Here is an 18,977-nt window from a genome sequence, read left to right on the forward strand (position 1 = left end):
CATCTGACCCATCAAGAATTTCAAGACCAGAAAGAGGTTTTAAAAACACAGAATTCTCTCATCTGTGACATTAACAGTCTTGTGCATTTGTAACGCACGACCTCACATGTTCTTTGTAAATGCATAGTTCAACTATTTCAGAAATGATGTGTCAGTTTGCAATTTATTACATGGCTCTAAAGACTTAAACTCTTGCAGAATTTTGGAAGAAAAAAAAAACAATTGGTAGTTAGCAGACCTCAAAATATGATATTTTTAGTTTTCAGTCAAATTCATGAGCCCTTAACCTCCTAAGACCCACTGTCCACATTTGTGGACAAGAGTTTCACAACTTTATACAAAAAAAAGAAAAGAAAACTGTCCATCACAAAGGACATTCCATAAAAATTTTAAAAACTGCATCTGAAAAAAACTGTTGCATCATTTTGTTTACCATATAGGCACTTATTTAATAAAAAACAATAAAGCTTGTACTTTGCTGACATTCCCTGGGTCTTAGGAGGTTAAATTCCTGTTTTTTTTTTTTGTTTTTAATGTGGCACAGATCAACATCATAAACTGTAACATATGTAATTGCTTCATACTCAGTGGATCAGTCAAACAGTCATGCTGTCATTAGTTTTGCAGCTTCATTTCCAGTTTTATAGGCACCGTAACTTAATCAATTACAGATTACACTGCAAACGTTAAGATAAAAGCAACTGGCCAGTGAAACCAAAATATCACAGCTCTGTAAATGGCCTTTCACAGGATGAAAAATGTTGTAAAATATTTAGAACTTTTCAGAAACAAGTCTTCCACCTCCCTTAACAACTGCACATCGCACACTGGACGTCTGTAGTCAGTAGCCGTAGCCTCTTTCTGATGAAGTTTGTATAAAGGGCTCATAAATCTTGCACAAAGACCTCCCTCTCATTCACTTCAGTGCTTCTAATCTCCTGGTGTTTAAGGCTTTGCTTTAACTGAAACAGTTCCTCATGGCCACCCACAATCTAAGCAGCGCACAATCCAAACGCTGGGCCTCTGATACCTGGTGTCACTACAGATAAGAGGCATTTGGTTTCTTCCATTTCTTATCAGGAGTAGGATTACCACATGCTTATCCACCTGTTTGAGACTCCAGATGACGTTCAGCGACGGCAGAAACACTTAAGTAAAGCCTTTTGTGTGTGTTGCTTGCCTACACCTATAATGGTCCAACATCCGCCCTCGCAGTGTGAGGGTGTCGTTAGACCAGGGGTGTCAGACTCATTTTCTTTCAGGGGCCACATTCAGCCCAATTTGATCTGCAGTGGGCCGGACCAGTCAAATAACAGCATAATAACCTATAAATAATGACAACTCCAATTTTTTTAATGCAAAAAATAACATTAAATTATGAAAAACATTTACATTTTACAAACTATCCAAACAAAAAGGATGTGAATAACCTGAAAAAACTGAAATTTCTGAAGAAAAATAAGAAGAAATAAAAATAAGAGAAATTTCATCACTGTTATTTCTCAACTTATGATTTATACACGTGCATTACAGATCAGATCTACCAAGGCACAAAACAGGCAGAATATTGTTAAAATTGCACTTACTTTTCTTTAGACATTTAAGGTTGTTCATATTTGTTCAGGTTATTAATGTTTTATTTTTAAAGGATATCAGAATTTAATGTTCCTTGCAATAAATCACAGAGAAAAAAATGGTGTTGCCATTATTTATAGGCATAACGTCATATTATTTTTTTCACATTAAACCAAGAAGAAAATTTGGAGTCATTATTTCGAGGTTATTATGCTCTTATTTTTGCATTTGATGCCCTTGACTGTTAATATCTTCTGCACTTTGTAAATTCATCCCATGGGCCGGATTGGAACCCTTGGCGGGGCCGGTTTTGGCCCCCGGACCGCATGTTTGACATCTGTGTGTTAGACTGTGGCATCAGTGGAAGGAACCAAAGATTTACTAAAACACATTATACTGTGTGTCCAGCAGGCTTTTCCCTTCCTGGTTTTTGTCACTGGAACTTGAGCTACCGCTACAAATTTCACACAGTGTGTTCAACTCTTAACGAAATTGAATTTTCTTTTGCTTAAGTGTCTCTTGAATCTGTCAAACTTTTAAATTGAAAACAGACTCTTCAGTGGTACATCCAGTTCCTCTGGGATACGTTGGCAATTTTCAAAACAGGATTACTTCCTTTTTTGTCATATAACGGGAGAATAAAACATGATGCCAGTGTTTCTCAGTATCTGAGTGTACTCTGATTATATCCACTGTCTCGTTAACTCAAGTGTTATGCTGCGATTAAGCACCATCTGAAGATGTGTAACACTGACATCCACAAGGAGCCAATTTATAAAAATCTGTCTGACAGGACTTTGGCTTCTACAAGCTCAAACAGAACAAGCAGTGTGTGTGTGTGTATGTGTGTGTATGTGTATGAGAGAGAGAGGGAGAAGATGGCTTGCAGACATCATTAGAGCTTCCATTGGTTATGGATGAGTAATTCCTGAATGGACTCATAAAAAACAAGTGAAAGACAGAGTGAGGGAGGGTCAGAGAATGGAAAAGTGAAACTGAGTGTTCAGATGAATGATGCCGGCTACAGCTTCGAGAAAGTGGCTGTGTCTTGTCTACACAAAAGCACTATGAAGATGGACGTTCCTTCAAAATAGAAGCCGTCACTGTCAGTGACAAAAGACATCATTAGGTTTGTGTTAGAACATCGTATTCCAACTCCCTCTTCAATTGATTTCTCCTTTTTGTGAGCGGTCGTCTGCTTTTAGCCTATAACGTCTCCGATTTCTGAAAGACTGAACGATTGAGGATCCGCTGCTTTGACTTTATGCCAAGAGCACAAACTGAGGACAATTTGCGGAGACGTGTGTATGTGTGTGTGTGCGTGTGCGCTTGTGAAAACACACCACCTTATTCTTTCTCCTAGTCTCTGTTTTACCATCAGCCTCCTGGCACCCATTTAGTTGCCTCACCTCCCCTGCCCACCTCTTTGCATTTTCTGCGCTATCTCACTGAACTTTAATGTCTTCCATTACACTCTGAAGGAACAGGAGAGGATTTTTTTTTCTTTTTATTTGACATCAGGTCTGCGTGTCCCTGCATACTGTTGGCTGCCTCCTTCTGCCTCAAGTGGACTCTGCACACAGTCAGTGGATTAACCTTGCACTGCTGGACTCTACTGGCTGCATACTTAAGTCAGATTGCCATCCTGCACAGTGCATACGATCGCACACACACCAGCACCTAGACAGATGCCCGCAGCGAGAAAATGCAAACACATGTGTGCTGCGCTGTCATTGGCTGGCGTTCTGTGACACTGCACTCTCATTGGCTGATGTTCTGTGACGCTGCACTTTCATTGGCTGATGTTCTGTGACACTGCGCTCTCACTGGCTGGTGTTCTGTGACACTGCGCTCTCATTGGCTGACGCTCTGGGTAGCTGTGCTGTCTTTGGCTGGCGTTCTGTGACACTGCACTCTCATTGGCTGGTGATCTGTGACACTGCGCTCTCACTGGCTGGTGTTCTGTGGCACTGCACTCTCACTGGCTGGTGTTCTGTGACACTGCGCTCTCATTGGCTGATGCTCTGGGTAGCTGTGCTGTCTTTGGCTGGCGTTCTGTGACACTGCACTCTCATTGGCTGGTGATCTGTGACACTGCGCTCTCACTGGCTGGTGTTCTGTGGCACTGCACTCTCATTGGCTGGTGATCTGTGACACTGCGCTCTCATTGGCTGATGCTCTGGGTAGCTGTGCTGTCATTGGCTGGCGTTCTGGGTAGCTGTGCTGTCATTGGCTGACGTTATGTGATGCCGCACTCTCATTGGCTGGCGTTCTGTGACACTGCGCTCTCATTGGCTGATGCTCTGGGTAGCTGTGCTGTCATTGGCTGATGTTTTGTGATGCTGCGTTCTCCCTGGCTGGCGTTCTGTGACGCCGCACTGTCATTGGCTGACGTTCTGTGATGCCGCGCTCTCATTGGCTGATGTTCTGTAACGCTGCGCTTTCACTGGCTGACGTTCTGTGATGCCGCGCTCTCATTGGCTGATGTTCTGTGACACTGTGCTCTCATTGGCTGATGCTCTGGGTAGCTGTGCTGTCATTGGCTGATGTTTTGTGATGCTGCGTTCTCCCTGGCTGGCGTTCTGTGACGCTGCACTGTCATTGGCTGACGTTCTGTGATGCCGCGCTCTCATTGGCTGATGTTCTGTAACGCTGCGCTTTCATTGGCTGACGTTCTGTGATGCCGCGCTCTCATTGGCTGATGTTCTGTAACGCTGCGCTTTCATTGGCTGATGTTCTGTGACACTGTGCTCTCATTGGCTGATGTTCTGTGATGCCGCGCTGTCATTGGCTGACGTTCTGTGATGCTGCGCTCTCATTGGCTGATGTTCTGTGACACTGCATTCTCATTGGCTGACGTTCTGTGACACCGCATTCTCATTGGCTGGCGTTCTGTGATGCCATGCTGTCATTGGCTGACATTCTGTGATGCTGCGCTCTCATTGGCTGATGTTCTGTGACGCTGCACTCTCATTGGCTGATGTTCTGTGACACTGCACTCTCATTGGCTGGCGTTCTGTGACACTGTGGTCTAATTGGCTGACGCTCTGGGTAGCTGCGCTGTCATTGGCTGATGCTCTGGGTAGCTGCGCTGTCATTGGCTGGCGTTCTGTGACACCACACTCTCATTGGCTGGCATTCTGTGACGCTGCACTCTCATTGGCTGATGCTCTGGGTAGCTGCGCTGTCATTGGCTTACGTTCTGTGACACCGCGCTCTCATTGGCTGACCTTGCACTGCTGGACTTCACTGGCTGCATACTTAAGTCAGATTGCCATCCTGCACAGTGCAGACAATCACACACACACCAGCACGTAGACAGATGCCCGCAGAGAGAAAATGCAAACACATGTGCCTCACATTGGCATGGACAACACCTGGCATGAGTGAAGTTAATTTGTTATGACGGAAAGACGCAGCCTCAGCAGAGAGAAAGAAAACAGAACAATGCTACTGCGCCACAAAGGTCAGAGTGAGCCAGTTAATGAGCCTGTGTGATAAATAGTCGAATAAAGGTCTGTTAAAGCAGAGACAAAAAATATGCGTGGTGTATTATTGCCGTCTAGTCTGAGTTGTCCATCTGTTTGAATAATAATCTTTTTTTTAATACAGAAAACTGCTTGCAAAGCAGTCATCCGCAATGTTACAGACAGCTGATGAAAGTTTGTTTAGTTTTTTTTTTTTTTTTTTTTCCACTTTTTATTGGCATCACAGGAGTTCAATGCACCTGTGATCACAGAGAAACAAAACAGACACTGTGGTGGGATTTATAGAACAAATACAGCTTTAGTCAATCCTGTGTTTTTCATTCAAACTGTCTTTTCCAGGATATACAGTATCAGACAAGTGATGCTGAGCCAGATGTTTTGGAACAGATGAGTGAGACAGAAACAGTGAAGGAGTATCACAGAACAGACACAGAACTAAGATGACAAGTGGTTTTTTTTTTTTTTAGTTTTATTTCAGACATTATCATATTATAAGATATTTCTTATAGGAATATTAGAGTCGGAGGCTGACTTCGATCCAGTCTGAGGACGGGAAGATTGATGAAGGTTGATGCTTGATTTTGGATGCTACGAAGTTTCATCTACAGTACGGATGCAACGATTACCGAGTATAACAATAAACCACGATGAAATTCCTGACAGTTAGTATTATCTTTTAAATTCTAATTATCATAATAACTGTGTTTGATTACCGCACTTTGAAAACTCACAGTACTGGTCATTTCCTGGAGAAGCAGCAGCATTCCAGGCACGGATGTCAGTTTGCTGTCATTAGCTGTCATTCTGTGACGCTGCGCTCTCACTGGCTGGCATTCTGTGATGCTGCGCTCTCAGTGGGTTGATGTTCTGTGACGCTGCGGTCTCATTGGCTGGCGTTCTGTGATGCTGTGTTCTCATCGGCTGACGTTCTGTGATGCTGCCCTCTCATTGGCTGGCATTCTGTGACGCTGCGCTCTCATTGACAGATGTTCTGTGACGCTGCACTCTTATTGGCTGGTATTCTCTGATGACGCGCTCTCATTGGCTGGCATTCTGTGACACTGCGCTCTCATTGGCTGGCATTCTGTGATGCCGCGCTCTCATTGGCTGGCGTACTGTGATGCTGTGCTCTCATTGGCTGATGTTCTGTGACGCTGCGGTATCATTGGCTGATGTTCTGTGACGCTGCACGCTCATTAGCTGACGTTCTGGGTAGCTGCGCTCTTATTGGCTGGCATTCTGTGATGCTGCGCTCTCATTGGCTGGCATTCTGTGATGCTGCGCTCTCATTGGTTGGCGTACTGTGATGCTGTGCTCTCATTGGCTGATGTTCTGTGACGCTGTGGTGTCATTGGCTGACGTTCTGGGTAGCTGCACTTTCATTGGCTGACATTCTGCGACGCTGCGCTCTCATTAGCTGATGTTCTGTGACGCTGCGTGCTCATTGGCTGACATTCTGGGTAGCTGCGCTCTTATTGGCTGACGTTCTGGGTAGCTGCACTTTCATTGGCTGACATTCTGCGACGCTGCGCTCTCATTAGCTGATGTTCTGTGACGCTGCGTGCTCATTGGCTGACGTTCTGGGTAGCTGTGCTTTCATTGGCTGACATTCTGTGACACTGCGCTCTCATTAGCTGATGGTTGCCATTCTTTCCGGGTGATTCAACATGTGTAATCAGCCACTAGCCATCGTTTAGTCGGAACAATCAATGATTGGTGGAGGGAACGCCCTTGACCAGTGAATCAGTGAAGGAGAAGTTTCTATGTGAATCCAGCTATGCCAAGGTACTTCACACTATTATAGTCTTCTATAGTCGGCCATTCACTGCTCATATTATCTGAATGAGTGCAACTCAGTGTTGACTATGGACTTCATTCAGTCCATGAAGTGAACACCATTAGCATTGTTAGCACAGAGCGATTTCTCCTTAGTTTTCGCCTGCGACATATTTCTTCTTCCACAAGAGGAAGCCCGAAAGCTGACAACACCAGTATCTTCTTATTACTAACCATCTGTTCAACAACTACAACAACAACAACCCTTCTGGACTACTCAACACTCTGCTGACAACAATGACTGACGACAGCGAGCTCTGGGTTTAGAGAGATGTTCCGTCATTTCCCGGTTTTACGTCTCACACAAGTGTAGAACGTACGTCTGTTCTTCACACTTTTTTGACCGTGTCGGGGAGACGGGAGTTGACTGATTAGTTGGGCTACCTTTTCTGGTGACGATTGGCAGTCGGGTTGGTGTGTCTTCACCTTAAGGAGGGTATGACTGAATTTATTGGTATAGGTTGGTTTATACATCAGTAGATAACCTGTGTCGTGGAGCTTGATGGAAATTTTGCAGTCAGTTGGTTAAGTAACATGATGACTGCAAATATTCCATTTTACATTCTGGTGTGCACATATGCGAGTCATGGAGGGCTCCTAATTAGCTTTTGCAATTTGGAGTGAATTTTAACTTGATTTGGATCATCTTTCAGAGCGAGATAATGGGCACCAGAGACATTTACAAAGGATATCAGCAATCTGAAACACACATGCTTTTCACCTGGGTTCAGACACACTTATAGTGAACGACACAAATCTCGTTATGTAAATCATGCTGTTGTTTGTCTTCCTTTGTCTCTTGTTTTACCAGGATTTAAGTAAGACTAAACCTCAAATATTCCACGCCTGCAACCTGACAGCTCTGTTAGCTGAAAAGAACCATTTGTCAGTGCCCTTGACATCCTGATGCTTTAAAAATGATTCATATGCCAGTAGGCAAATCTTGTGGTTTAAGACAAGCAAATGAAAAGAGTGAAAGGGCTGTGAATTAGTTGAAAAATACAAAAACAAAGCATCTGCATTGGGTTAAAGCAGTGTTTCTCAAACGGTTGGGCAGCCCCCTAGGGGAGGCGTGGAGGCTACTAGGTGTTTGTTGTTTTTTCTTTTTCTTCAGGTTAGAACATGTAGCAGGTGGAACTAATGTTTTAGTGTTGGAGCACCTTGGACTCATTTTACAAACAACAAACAAATCTACTGCCATGGTGATCTGTCACTAGACTAGACAAAGAGTTTAGGTTTGGAGAATGGAAAAGCATTGGACTGGAAAAAAAAAGTGCAATGTTTCTGTTTTTGCACAGTTTCTACAATTTGCACTTTAATGTTCTGAGATGTGCAACATAAATGGGCTCATTGCAACCACTGATGTTGTTAACCCAGTGTTTTTTCAACTTTGGGGTCGGGACCCCACATGGGGTCGCCTGGAATTCAAATGGGGTCGCCTGAAATTTCTAGTAATCGATAAAAATAAATTTAAAAAACAAACTAATAAAAAATATGTGGTGAGTTGAGAGAGACAATCCCAATCCATCAAAAACATGACAAACTGTGAAGCTGAAACTGCAGCACTGTGGTTCTGTTTATCTGTCAAATGTTCATTGTGGTCGGTTTCAGATGGTGCAGCTCTTTCATAATTCATAGTTTCAGTTCTTGTTTGTTCAGTATTAATTGTCAGCCTTGTAAATCCAAGCTGGACTGACTGTACATATCCTGACCAAGGAAAGTAAAATTCTCCCTTTGTGCAGTAATCTACACCTGGCTTTTCTGCCTCCGTCCATAATAATATACAGGGGTTGGACAAAATAATGGAAACACCTTCACCTCAAGATGATAATGCCCCAATCCATACAGCTAGAATTGTTAAAGAATGGCATGAGGAACATTCTAATGAAGTTGAGCATCTCGTATGGCCGGCACAGTCCCCAGACCTCAACATTATTGAGCATTTATGGTCAGTTTTAGAGATTCAAGTAAGACGTCGATTTCCACCGCCATCGTCTCTAAAAGAGTTGGAGGGTATTCTAACTGAAGAATGGCTTAAAATTCCTTTGGAAACAATTCACAAGTTGTATGAATCAATACCTCGGAGAATTGAGGCTGTAATTGCCGCAAAAGGCGGACCTACACCATATTAAATTATATTTTGTTGATTTTTTAAGGTGTTTCCATTATTTTGTCCAACCCCTGTATATTATATAGACTAAATGTCATCTGAAATTAATGTTTATTTGCAATATGGTATAGGAAACTATTACACGATCAAAAACAAATTAATTTTAGCAAAAAAAAAATCTGGGGTTGCCAGAAATTTGTGATGTTAAAATGGGGTCACAAGTCAAAAAAAGGTTGGGAACCACTGTGTTAACCCATAGAGACCCAAATACAGAGTCTGCCAAAATAATGTATATACACATCAGGAAAAGAAAAACTTGCATAAATATTTCAATAGCAAATTTATTCAGACATCACAAGATTAATACAAGTTAGCTTCGGCTTCTACAATTACAAGAGGTGCTCAAAGTGGTGGCCATTGGCTTCCAGACATTTATGTGTACGGTGAACTTCATGAATCCGTGAAACTGTCTGACGTGTAGGAGGTTCTGAACCAAACTCACGCCTCCATTGTCTTTGGCCTTCAACAACATTATCAAATTTGAAGTGCCACTTTAAAAGGATCTTACGTTCTTCAATCGACAACCGTACGACCGCCATGTTGTAGACGTCACTTGTTGATGCTACATTCATGAAGGTAATACCATCTGTTGGGAAAACATCGTACAACAGTACACAGTGTTATCGTAATTTGATCAAACTTCGAAAGAGGTATCTATATGTATAGAAGTACTTATACAAATTAAATATTTATGCAAGTTTTTCTTTTCCTGATATGTGTATACATTATTTTGGCTGACTCTGTATATGCCAGCGACCAAAAGCATCTTCTGATCTAAACTGTTTAATACCTGTTAATCCACTTATCCTATCACTACATGTAAATAATTGGTGTAAAATACAGTTTGTCATCTTTTCATGGTCATCAGATATGACCCATTTGAATGTTAAGAGGCTCCGTAGAGAACATGGAAACACTGTCACCTTCTACAACATTGATTCACCAGTAAAACCCATGGAGATGGATCAATGACAGTGGATGGACACACTTGATTTATGTTCAGTTAATGATAAATTTTTACTGGAAAAGTCACTTTTTCTCAAGTTTTCTCTCTTTTTGGTATCATAACCCTCAAATGTAATCTCAGCATGATGATTAAAGTACAAGATCAGTAAAATAAATACTGGAAAAGACCTGATTTTTACAGAAAAAAATGCAAAATGGATCAGATAATATTATGATAAATGGTGACAAATTACTTAAGAAAGGTTAAATAGAGAGAACTAACACAAAAGTAGCACTGGGTCTTTATGGGTTAAAAATGTTCATTTTTGTTGGCAACATTTGTTTGTTGTTCTAAAAAAAGCAACTTTATTGTCATAGTTGTACGATAATTACGCATCTCCTATATTTATTGGGAAAAATACTGTCTCAGGGAGCAGTCTGGTTGAGTTGATTTGTATTGTTCAAGCAAAAATCTAAGTTATTTTTAATTTGCACAACAAATTATTCAAGGAAAAGCAAAAACTATTGTTACAATATTGATGTTTCTTTCCATAAAAGTTATAATTGCACCACTGCTACAATGTTGTTGGGGCTGAGGGGGGGCCTGGAGATTTTTTGATCTCCAAAGGGGGGCCCGACATAAAAAGATTGAGAACCACTGGATTAAACCAAATTGCTTTTCAGGAGTCAGAATAAATTACAGGCTCTGACACAAACCTGCTGATAAAGACTACGTGAAAATGATCCACAACTTCACAACAAATGAGCTCAAGTCCAACGGTCTCTACAACTGAGCAAATGACAAACACGATCATTTTCACTGTGATTTTTACTTTATTTGTCTGAACGAAGTCTACCTAATGGATATGTCCAGACATGGTAATCAATCACAAAATGATCCATTGCACCATGCCTGTATTTTCTAATCATGTTTAAAGTAAATATGTACTACATGGCAATGATTTGAGCTTAAGAAGGGATCAGTCAGTTCACCTGTTGTGAGGAAACATCCCATCTAATCATTCTTTTAAAACTTCACACAGAGCAAACTGCAAATAACCTGGTAAAATGACAGAGCAAATGAGACAGAGCACACTGAGCTGGAAAGAAAACAGCTTTTGGAAAAATGTGTTTTGCAATTTCTATGCTCTGATCAAATACAAACAAAATCTGGCAGTTGAAAAACTGTGCGAACATTATCATATTGCTGTAACAGAGATGCAAAAGACGTGATCTAGGAAAAGTAAGACAACTGCAATATCTGGAGAAAACAGGATCATAATACTGTGCCAAAAAACTTCATGACATTGTTTTTCATGCACCTCCTTCTACGTGTTTAAGTAAAAACCCCAATAAAAGGTCTGGGCCTCTGTTTTAAAGAACCTGATCCGCTTCATTGCAGCAGAAAATCAAGGAGCATAAAGGACGGCTTCAAGGACCATAATGGTGTCAAAACAAACCGTAAACTGGATAAAAAGGCTGAACAGGTCAGCGTGAACACCGACACGCTGGCCCCTGCAGTTCTTCCATGAAATACTGAGCTAAAGCGAAGATAGAGTTGGTGCGTTGCAGAAAAACAAGATAAGTAAGCTTCTCCAAATCTCCTATGTGGTGTTTCACTGTATTGCTTCTGTCAAGCAGAGACACTGCAGGTAGTGCAGCTGTTTATGCTTTATAGCAGCATGGATCTGCTGCAGGCGCCGGCATGTGGACTGAAATATCACACCACTCCAACAGCACATTAGTGATAGTTTTTACTGGGCTGCACTTTTCTCAGGCTGTTACTTTATAAATCACAACCTGCCCTCTGTTTAAAGCTAAAAATATAGAGCCTGGTTTACTAAAGGTTTGCGTGTGTAAAAACACATGCAAACTTGACTGCGCACGCAAAACCCCATTGACGCTCGTCTACTAACAGGACACACTGAGGGTTGCGTCTCTCAAATGGACAAAACAGGTTGCACAACCCATTTAACGTGTTTGCTTTGATGAATATGCAACATGGGTGTTTCTGCCAGAACACACAAAATTATTGGGAGGATTTAACACGTGAAATGTGATTTACCAAACCTGAAACTGATTGCGGGGGCTCATTTTGCATCCATATTTAGTATGTCTAAAAGGCAGGTTTTAACTGGCACAGCTTCACATAAAACTGGCTGCCATTGTGGTGAGGAGGCCTAACCAAAGGCAACATTTTTGGAATGACAGAGGAAAAAATAATTGAGACCTATTGCCTACCGAGCGAGGGCATTTTAGAACTTCTAGATGAACTACAGTAGGGCAGGGGTGGCCAACCCTGGTCCTGGAGAGCCACTATCCTGCATGTTTTAGATGTTTCCCTCTTCCAGCACACCTGATGATCGTCATCAGGCTTCTGCAGAGCTTGATAATAGGCTTATCATTTGAATCAGGTGTGCTGGAAGAGGGATACATCTAAAACATGCAGGATAGTGGTGCTCCAGGACCAGGGTTGGCCACCCCTGGACTAGGGGATGATTTGGGGCCAGTCACAAGGAGGAGTCATGCAATACCTTCTATGACTAAACTCCTCTAACATTACATTTCCTTGCATCTGGATCATTCCAGCACACTGTTGCCATTAGTACTGACATATCCCTGAGTAGTTTCCATGACGACAACCAGCAGGGTATGCAAAATCCTCATTTAAATAGGGCGGTCTCCAAGACTTTGCATCTGTTGTCATTTACGTAGACAATCTTATAGGATCACACAAATCTGTAGCATGTGCATTTTTTTGCGCGAGCAAGCTAATTTGCACCCGTTACTTGCGACCTTAGTAAATCAGGCCCATAGTGTTCAGATTTCCATGTCTATACACCGTTCACAGTGGCTACACAAGCTTTTTTTTCCCCTTAATGAGGTAATGGACATGTACTGCACTGGTATTCATAACAAATGCGAAGTACAGTAATATAAAATATAATGTGCATGCACTTCAAAACCCTAGTCTTTAGTCCACGCCAAAGTTTATGCACATATAGATGGACAGATGGATACACAATGACGCCCCCCCCCCCCCCCCCCCCCCCCCCCCCCCTGGACCTCAATACATAATTCTACAATTAACGCGACGGACCTGTATGTGGAGGATGTGTCGATAAAGTTGTGAGAAAGTGAAAGTTGAGCTCCCCTCACCTTATCATTGTTGTTGACTATCTGCTGCCCCCCATGGTTGAGAACCAGTGGTGCATGCCAAAGCTTTTGCACATACATGGGCAGATGGACAGAGACAGACGGACGACCAACTGATGACAATACAAAAATGTAAAGTAACATCTGTAGCTGTTCAACTACATATGGTGATGATAATTATCTGCATGTGTGCATCTGGTGTCTTCTGTCGTAGGCATCGTCTCCCTCATCTCTCTAGCCGTCCTCTCCTATGAGCGCTACAGCACCATGATCGCCCCCACTGAGGCAGACTCCTCCAACTACCGCAAGATCTCCATGGGCATCGTCCTGACCTGGGTTTACTCCCTGGTCTGGACTCTGCCTCCTCTATTTGGCTGGAGCCACTACGGCCCCGAGGGACCCGGGACCACCTGCTCAGTCGACTGGACGGCCAAGACGCCAAACAACATCTCTTACATCATCTGCCTGTTTGTCTTCTGCCTCATCGTGCCGTTCCTTGTCATCGTGTTCTGCTACGGGAAGCTGCTGTATGCGATCCGACAGGTGGGTCAGTCACTGCTGTTATATCTGAACCAAACACAACAATACTCCAGTGTTTTTCAGGATGTTTCAATTGGACACTCCAAATTTGGCTGTTTTCCAAACGGAACATTGTCCAATTTGGTAATGTAGGATATAAAAGTTGAGCTGCATGATTTACGGAAACATCCATAATTATCAAATAAAAAGGCCAAGATTACTCCTTTAGAAATATAAAGTCAAATATAAAGTTAACTCAAGCATAGAAACATAAAAACCTAAAATACAAGCTGAGTTTCCACATTATCCAACAAGTATTCTGGGCACAAACATGTCCATGTGCACTTGGGGGCCCTTGGGTCAGCTTTTTTATCTTAAATTTCACCTACAGACCCCATAAATAACATTACATTTTACCTAAACAGAGTAAATATAGGAAAAATGCAGTCCATATTGTATTGACATCAGTGCCTCCGACAATACTAAACAGTACTCTTGTACTGCAGGTCCTCAAGTATCTGTTTACTGCAGTATTTTCAATAACTTAATACTAAAATCAAAATTAATATGCATATATTTTGGCCTCCAATGTACTGATATCTACTAGTCCTCTTTGAATGCTCATACACTCCTACATAGAGTTAAAATAAATGAGTCAAGTCATTAGATTCAATAGTTATTTTTCATTTTGCAGTGAGGTACAATGGCCTCCATAATGAAACATAATGATTCCATATATGATCTATGTGCCTTAGAACTTTTACATTTCCCCATGGTGGGATCAATGAAGTCTTATCTTATCTTATCTTATCCATTAAAACACTGAAGAAACGTAGAAAATAACCTGACCACTAAGCCAGTTTGGCCAGGGGCCCATCAAACATTCATGGCCAGGGGTCTGTGAAATATTGATCCAGGCTTAAAGATGAGGGTCCAAACCCAATTCACCCCACCCCCCCTTACCCCTACCCCTTGAAACAGAGTTGCAAGGAGAAGGGGTGGAAACATTCCCCTATGAAATGGGACAACCCTTCAAGACCTGTTATGTCATCAGCAGTCATGATGCCGCTATAAACTATGTTTATATAACAACTTTGTTTGTGAAAGAATTCCCCATGCCTTCAGCAGCTGTAACCGTCTCTGTTGCATGGGCTTTGGGGATCTATTTGCAGCTATCAACTGCACACCGCAGAAATGTAGTCGATAACACATTGAAGGGGCATTAAACGGACAATCAAGTTATTTACAAGGAAAACACATACATTTGTGTGTTTCTTTCATCACACTGTTGCACTTTTTTACTGTGTTTACCTCCATCTTGCCAATGATTCGAACAGAATTATGGGAAATTTGTCATGCCCCTCTGTTGGCAGTGTGGTCCTAAAAATCTGTTTCAAGGGCCAAACAGCCCTCCCCCTTAGCCCTTCCCCTCTGACTTATTGCGAATCAGGACAACACTACCCCTACACCTTTTATGCTTTTATGTTTTTTTGTGATAGGTAAAAAACACATTTTGTCTTTTAATTCTACTTTCTTTTTAATCAAACTTATTCTTAGCTACTAATACTCTGTATTTATTTATTAATTTATTGTTGATGTGGTTTGACTGGTTTTGTGGAGTGGTGACCATAGTTTGTATTTTGAATTTCCCCTTGGGGATTAATAAAGTATATCTACCTACCTACCTACCTTCACATGAACGTGCAAAATGTAGGGGTGGGGGGGCAAGGGGTGAATTGGGACTGGGCCAAGATCTTCACCAAATCCAAAATACCATGATTTTTTCCTATTTTTTCTCAAAGATGCTGAATTTGTAGCTCTCTATCAGCAGCTGAAAAATGCAAAGAAGTGAGCTTCAGCTACTTTTACTTATTTTGTTATGGTCTCTCTCTCTCTCTCTGTCTCTCTCTCTCTGTCTCTCTCTCTCTCTCTCTCTCTCTCTCTCTCTCTCTATATATATATATATATATATATATATATATATATATATATATATATATATATATATATATATATATAATGCTATCATTAATCATATTGTGCACAGCTGCAGGGAAATGGGAATATTACAGGGATATTCATGCAAATATGCTGGACTACTTTAAGGGGAAGGAGAGTCACATTTTTGTGCATATAAGTGTAGTCACTAAGGGGAAGGGGTGAATGAGTGGACAGAAGAAGATTACCCAAAGTGCATCATCATGTAAAAATAAATAAATAATTGCCTCAAACGTACTCTGCAATGCTCCAATAAAATGCACCACATAAACTTTACGAACATGTTGTTTATGGTTATGACACAAACTTTAAATGTCTGAGAAAGTGATTTAGCGAGGTCAAAATGGAACATGTAGTACCTTTGAAGGAAAGCAGTAGGCTTGTAGAGTTTAATAACTTCTATTACCCCCCAAAAGTTTTGATATATAATAATGTATATAATAACGTGCCTTGCATGGTGTCATTACGTCAATGTGAGCTGATTCAGCAAATGTTGAGAATATCTCTGTGCCCGAGTTACATTATTAAGGGTAGTGTACCACATCTTCACATTCTGTAAGAGCAGAAGCGGCGACAGTGAAAATAAATTCCACAAAAGCCTCGAGACACTGGAGATGACTGTAAATCAAATAAGCAACTGAAGACAATATTGACTGCTGCAATTTCAACACCATAAGAGACAGTAGTTTTGGCTTTACGATGACAGGTGTGCCAGAGCGTTTCCTCTATGATGTTTGCTTCTGCACAATGTTTGTCCTGTGTTATGAAAGTTAAAAAGTATGTGGAGACATCTGCAGAAGGAAAAAATAACACCTCAGCACTGATATATGCAGTTATTTAACCCATAAAGACCCATTGCTACTTTTCTGGCGGTTTCCAAATGCATTTTTCACTGTTTTTAACCTTTCTTAAGTGATTTATCATATCACTATATATATCAATATATATATTTATATATATATATATATATCAATATATATATTTCATATTATCCTCTGAATTTTGCATTTTTCACTGTACATCATGTATTTTCCTATATTTAATTTAGATGCTCATGAAAACTCACATTAATTCAAAGGTTATTATATCAGAAACAGAGACAGCTATTTTACTTTTTCAGAAAAATATATCATTAACTGAACATAAACCAATTGTGTCCATCCACTGTCACTGATCCGAATTCTAAACATCCTAAATTTAAAGGTTATTATATCAAAACAGAGAAAACTCAAGAAAAAGTGACTTTTTCAGTAAAGATAGCAATAACTGAATGTAAAAACAAGCATTTCCATCCACTGTCATTGATCCAACTCCATGGGTTTTACTGGTGAATCAGTGTTGTAGAAGATGAAGGTGTTTCCATGGTAACTACGGAGCCTCTGAGCGTCCAAATGGGTCATATCTGATGACCATGAAAAGATAAATAACTGTATTTTACACCAATTATTTACATGTATTGATAGGATTAGTGGATAAACAGATATTAAATTAGCTGGGTTTCCGTTATCCTCAGAAATGTGCAAAATGTAAAATGTGCAATAGAAAACCAGACTGATCTCATAAAATTGTGTTGTGTCATGCCAGTTCTTATGACATTTGGCATGCTATATGTCTGCATTTTCATCCTTTCACGTGTTATTCAACGCCATTTGATCACGTGTCAATTAATGCCAAGATCTCTGGTTTACATATCTGTAACTGCTAACCCTGAACCTAACTCTAACCCTAAACCTAATCATATGGTATTTGACGCAGTGTGGATATACATGCAGAAAGCTTATAATGTGTACAAATGACATGCCAATTAAAAGTGGTGAGTATATTTACGTAATTCATGATATCATGTTATTGGGAACGGAAACACCGAAATGTTGCAAAAACTGTCAAAGATCGCAAAAAAGTTTTTACACTCTCATGAGGTGGTTTTTGAGATGTTTCGATATAGAAGTATAACACAAAAGTGTAATGGAAACACATTTTGCACGTTTTCATCCATCTGTGCATGGTGGTTTTACTCAGGCCAACGTCGCACCTATGACCCTGTACTCAGAACAGGTGGTTCTACAGTCGTGGAAAAAATTACACTGGTCAACAACAAATTTATTGTTTAAGGTTTTTGAGCTGATTTAGGATAATTTTGGTGTGCTGAATCCAAAAATCACATTAATTTTGCTCAATCAGGTCAACTTTCTGAACTATGCTACATATTGGCTTTTTAACATTTTTGCTTACATTTATGGGCATTTTCACATCATATGATACAAAATGCTTTCATATTTCTTGCAATAAACCAGTTCTGAAGATTTTACTTTTGCCAATTTATGATTAATGTTTTTTTTTTAATATTATAGGTGAATGAAATGGCTTCGACTAGAAGATCTTGCAAAAATAAGCCTGGCGTATTCTGCTACATCTGCGGTGAATACACCATTGTATCTAACAGGAATCTTGTTAGAAAATGATTTTTTTTCTCTTAAAACCTATTTTGGGTGAGAACGATATATAAAAAATCAACTGATAAAGTCACAAAAATGTAATCAATTTTGTGAGAAGATCAAATTTTTCAAAATCAAATTAGCAAAAAAACCTGACCTGATTGAGAAAAACAGATGTCATTTTTGGATTTAGCGGTGCAAAATGGTCCTAATTCAGTTGAAAAAACCCAGACAACTTGCAAAAAACATTTTTTTGTTACCCAGTGTTATTAGACCATCAAAAGTCATCAAAAACTGTGATTATGCAATTAAGTACTAACTCCTGTGTGTATCATGTGGCTAAAACAGACAAAAAAGTAAACATGGAATGCCTAAAAGCACTGTTTTTGGCAGTACAATGCCATAAATATTGATGTAATTACTGAAGTGATTTTGGATATTATCTAGAAAACCATGGAAAATGGACAGATAAATTAAACTCTTATGAGCTATTTTTGTTGTTATCATTATATTTGTCCAAACAAATGTCCCTTTAGTTGTGCCAGGCATTAAAATGAACAAGAAATTAAAGAAAACAAGGGTGGTCTCATAATTTTTCCGCAACTGTAGTTTGTATCGGGTAATAGACACTGGCTTTTGTGTCGGAACTGCTTCCTTAGGGCATGACAAGTCTGGTGCCACGAGGTTCAATAACATCACACAGTTCATTAAAAGTTGCCCGGGTCATTCAGAAATTCCAGATCCACAACTCGTTGGTGAATTCCCGATGTACAATTCTCTCCCAGAAATCCATTCTGCATGGCCGCTGCCATAAATAAGTACTTTGCCTTGAGACGATTATACGTTCCCTTCTTC

General features: G+C 40.5%; 1 protein-coding gene across 1 annotated transcript in view; it reads left to right on the top strand.

Annotated features, from left to right (window-relative positions):
- The window catches only part of LOC115438028 (vertebrate ancient opsin-like), a 160,327-nt gene that overhangs the window by 4,298 nt on the left and 137,052 nt on the right, over window positions 1–18,977 (top strand). The window contains exon 2 of the mRNA XM_030161471.1: window positions 13,385–13,713. Coding sequence (XP_030017331.1) covers window positions 13,385–13,713 — 329 coding nt within the window. The remainder of the gene's footprint in view (window positions 1–13,384; window positions 13,714–18,977) is intronic.

The sequence above is a fragment of the Sphaeramia orbicularis genome, chromosome 17 (genome assembly GCF_902148855.1).
Source record: "Sphaeramia orbicularis chromosome 17, fSphaOr1.1, whole genome shotgun sequence".
In the NCBI taxonomy this organism is placed as follows: Eukaryota; Metazoa; Chordata; class Actinopteri; order Kurtiformes; family Apogonidae; genus Sphaeramia; species Sphaeramia orbicularis.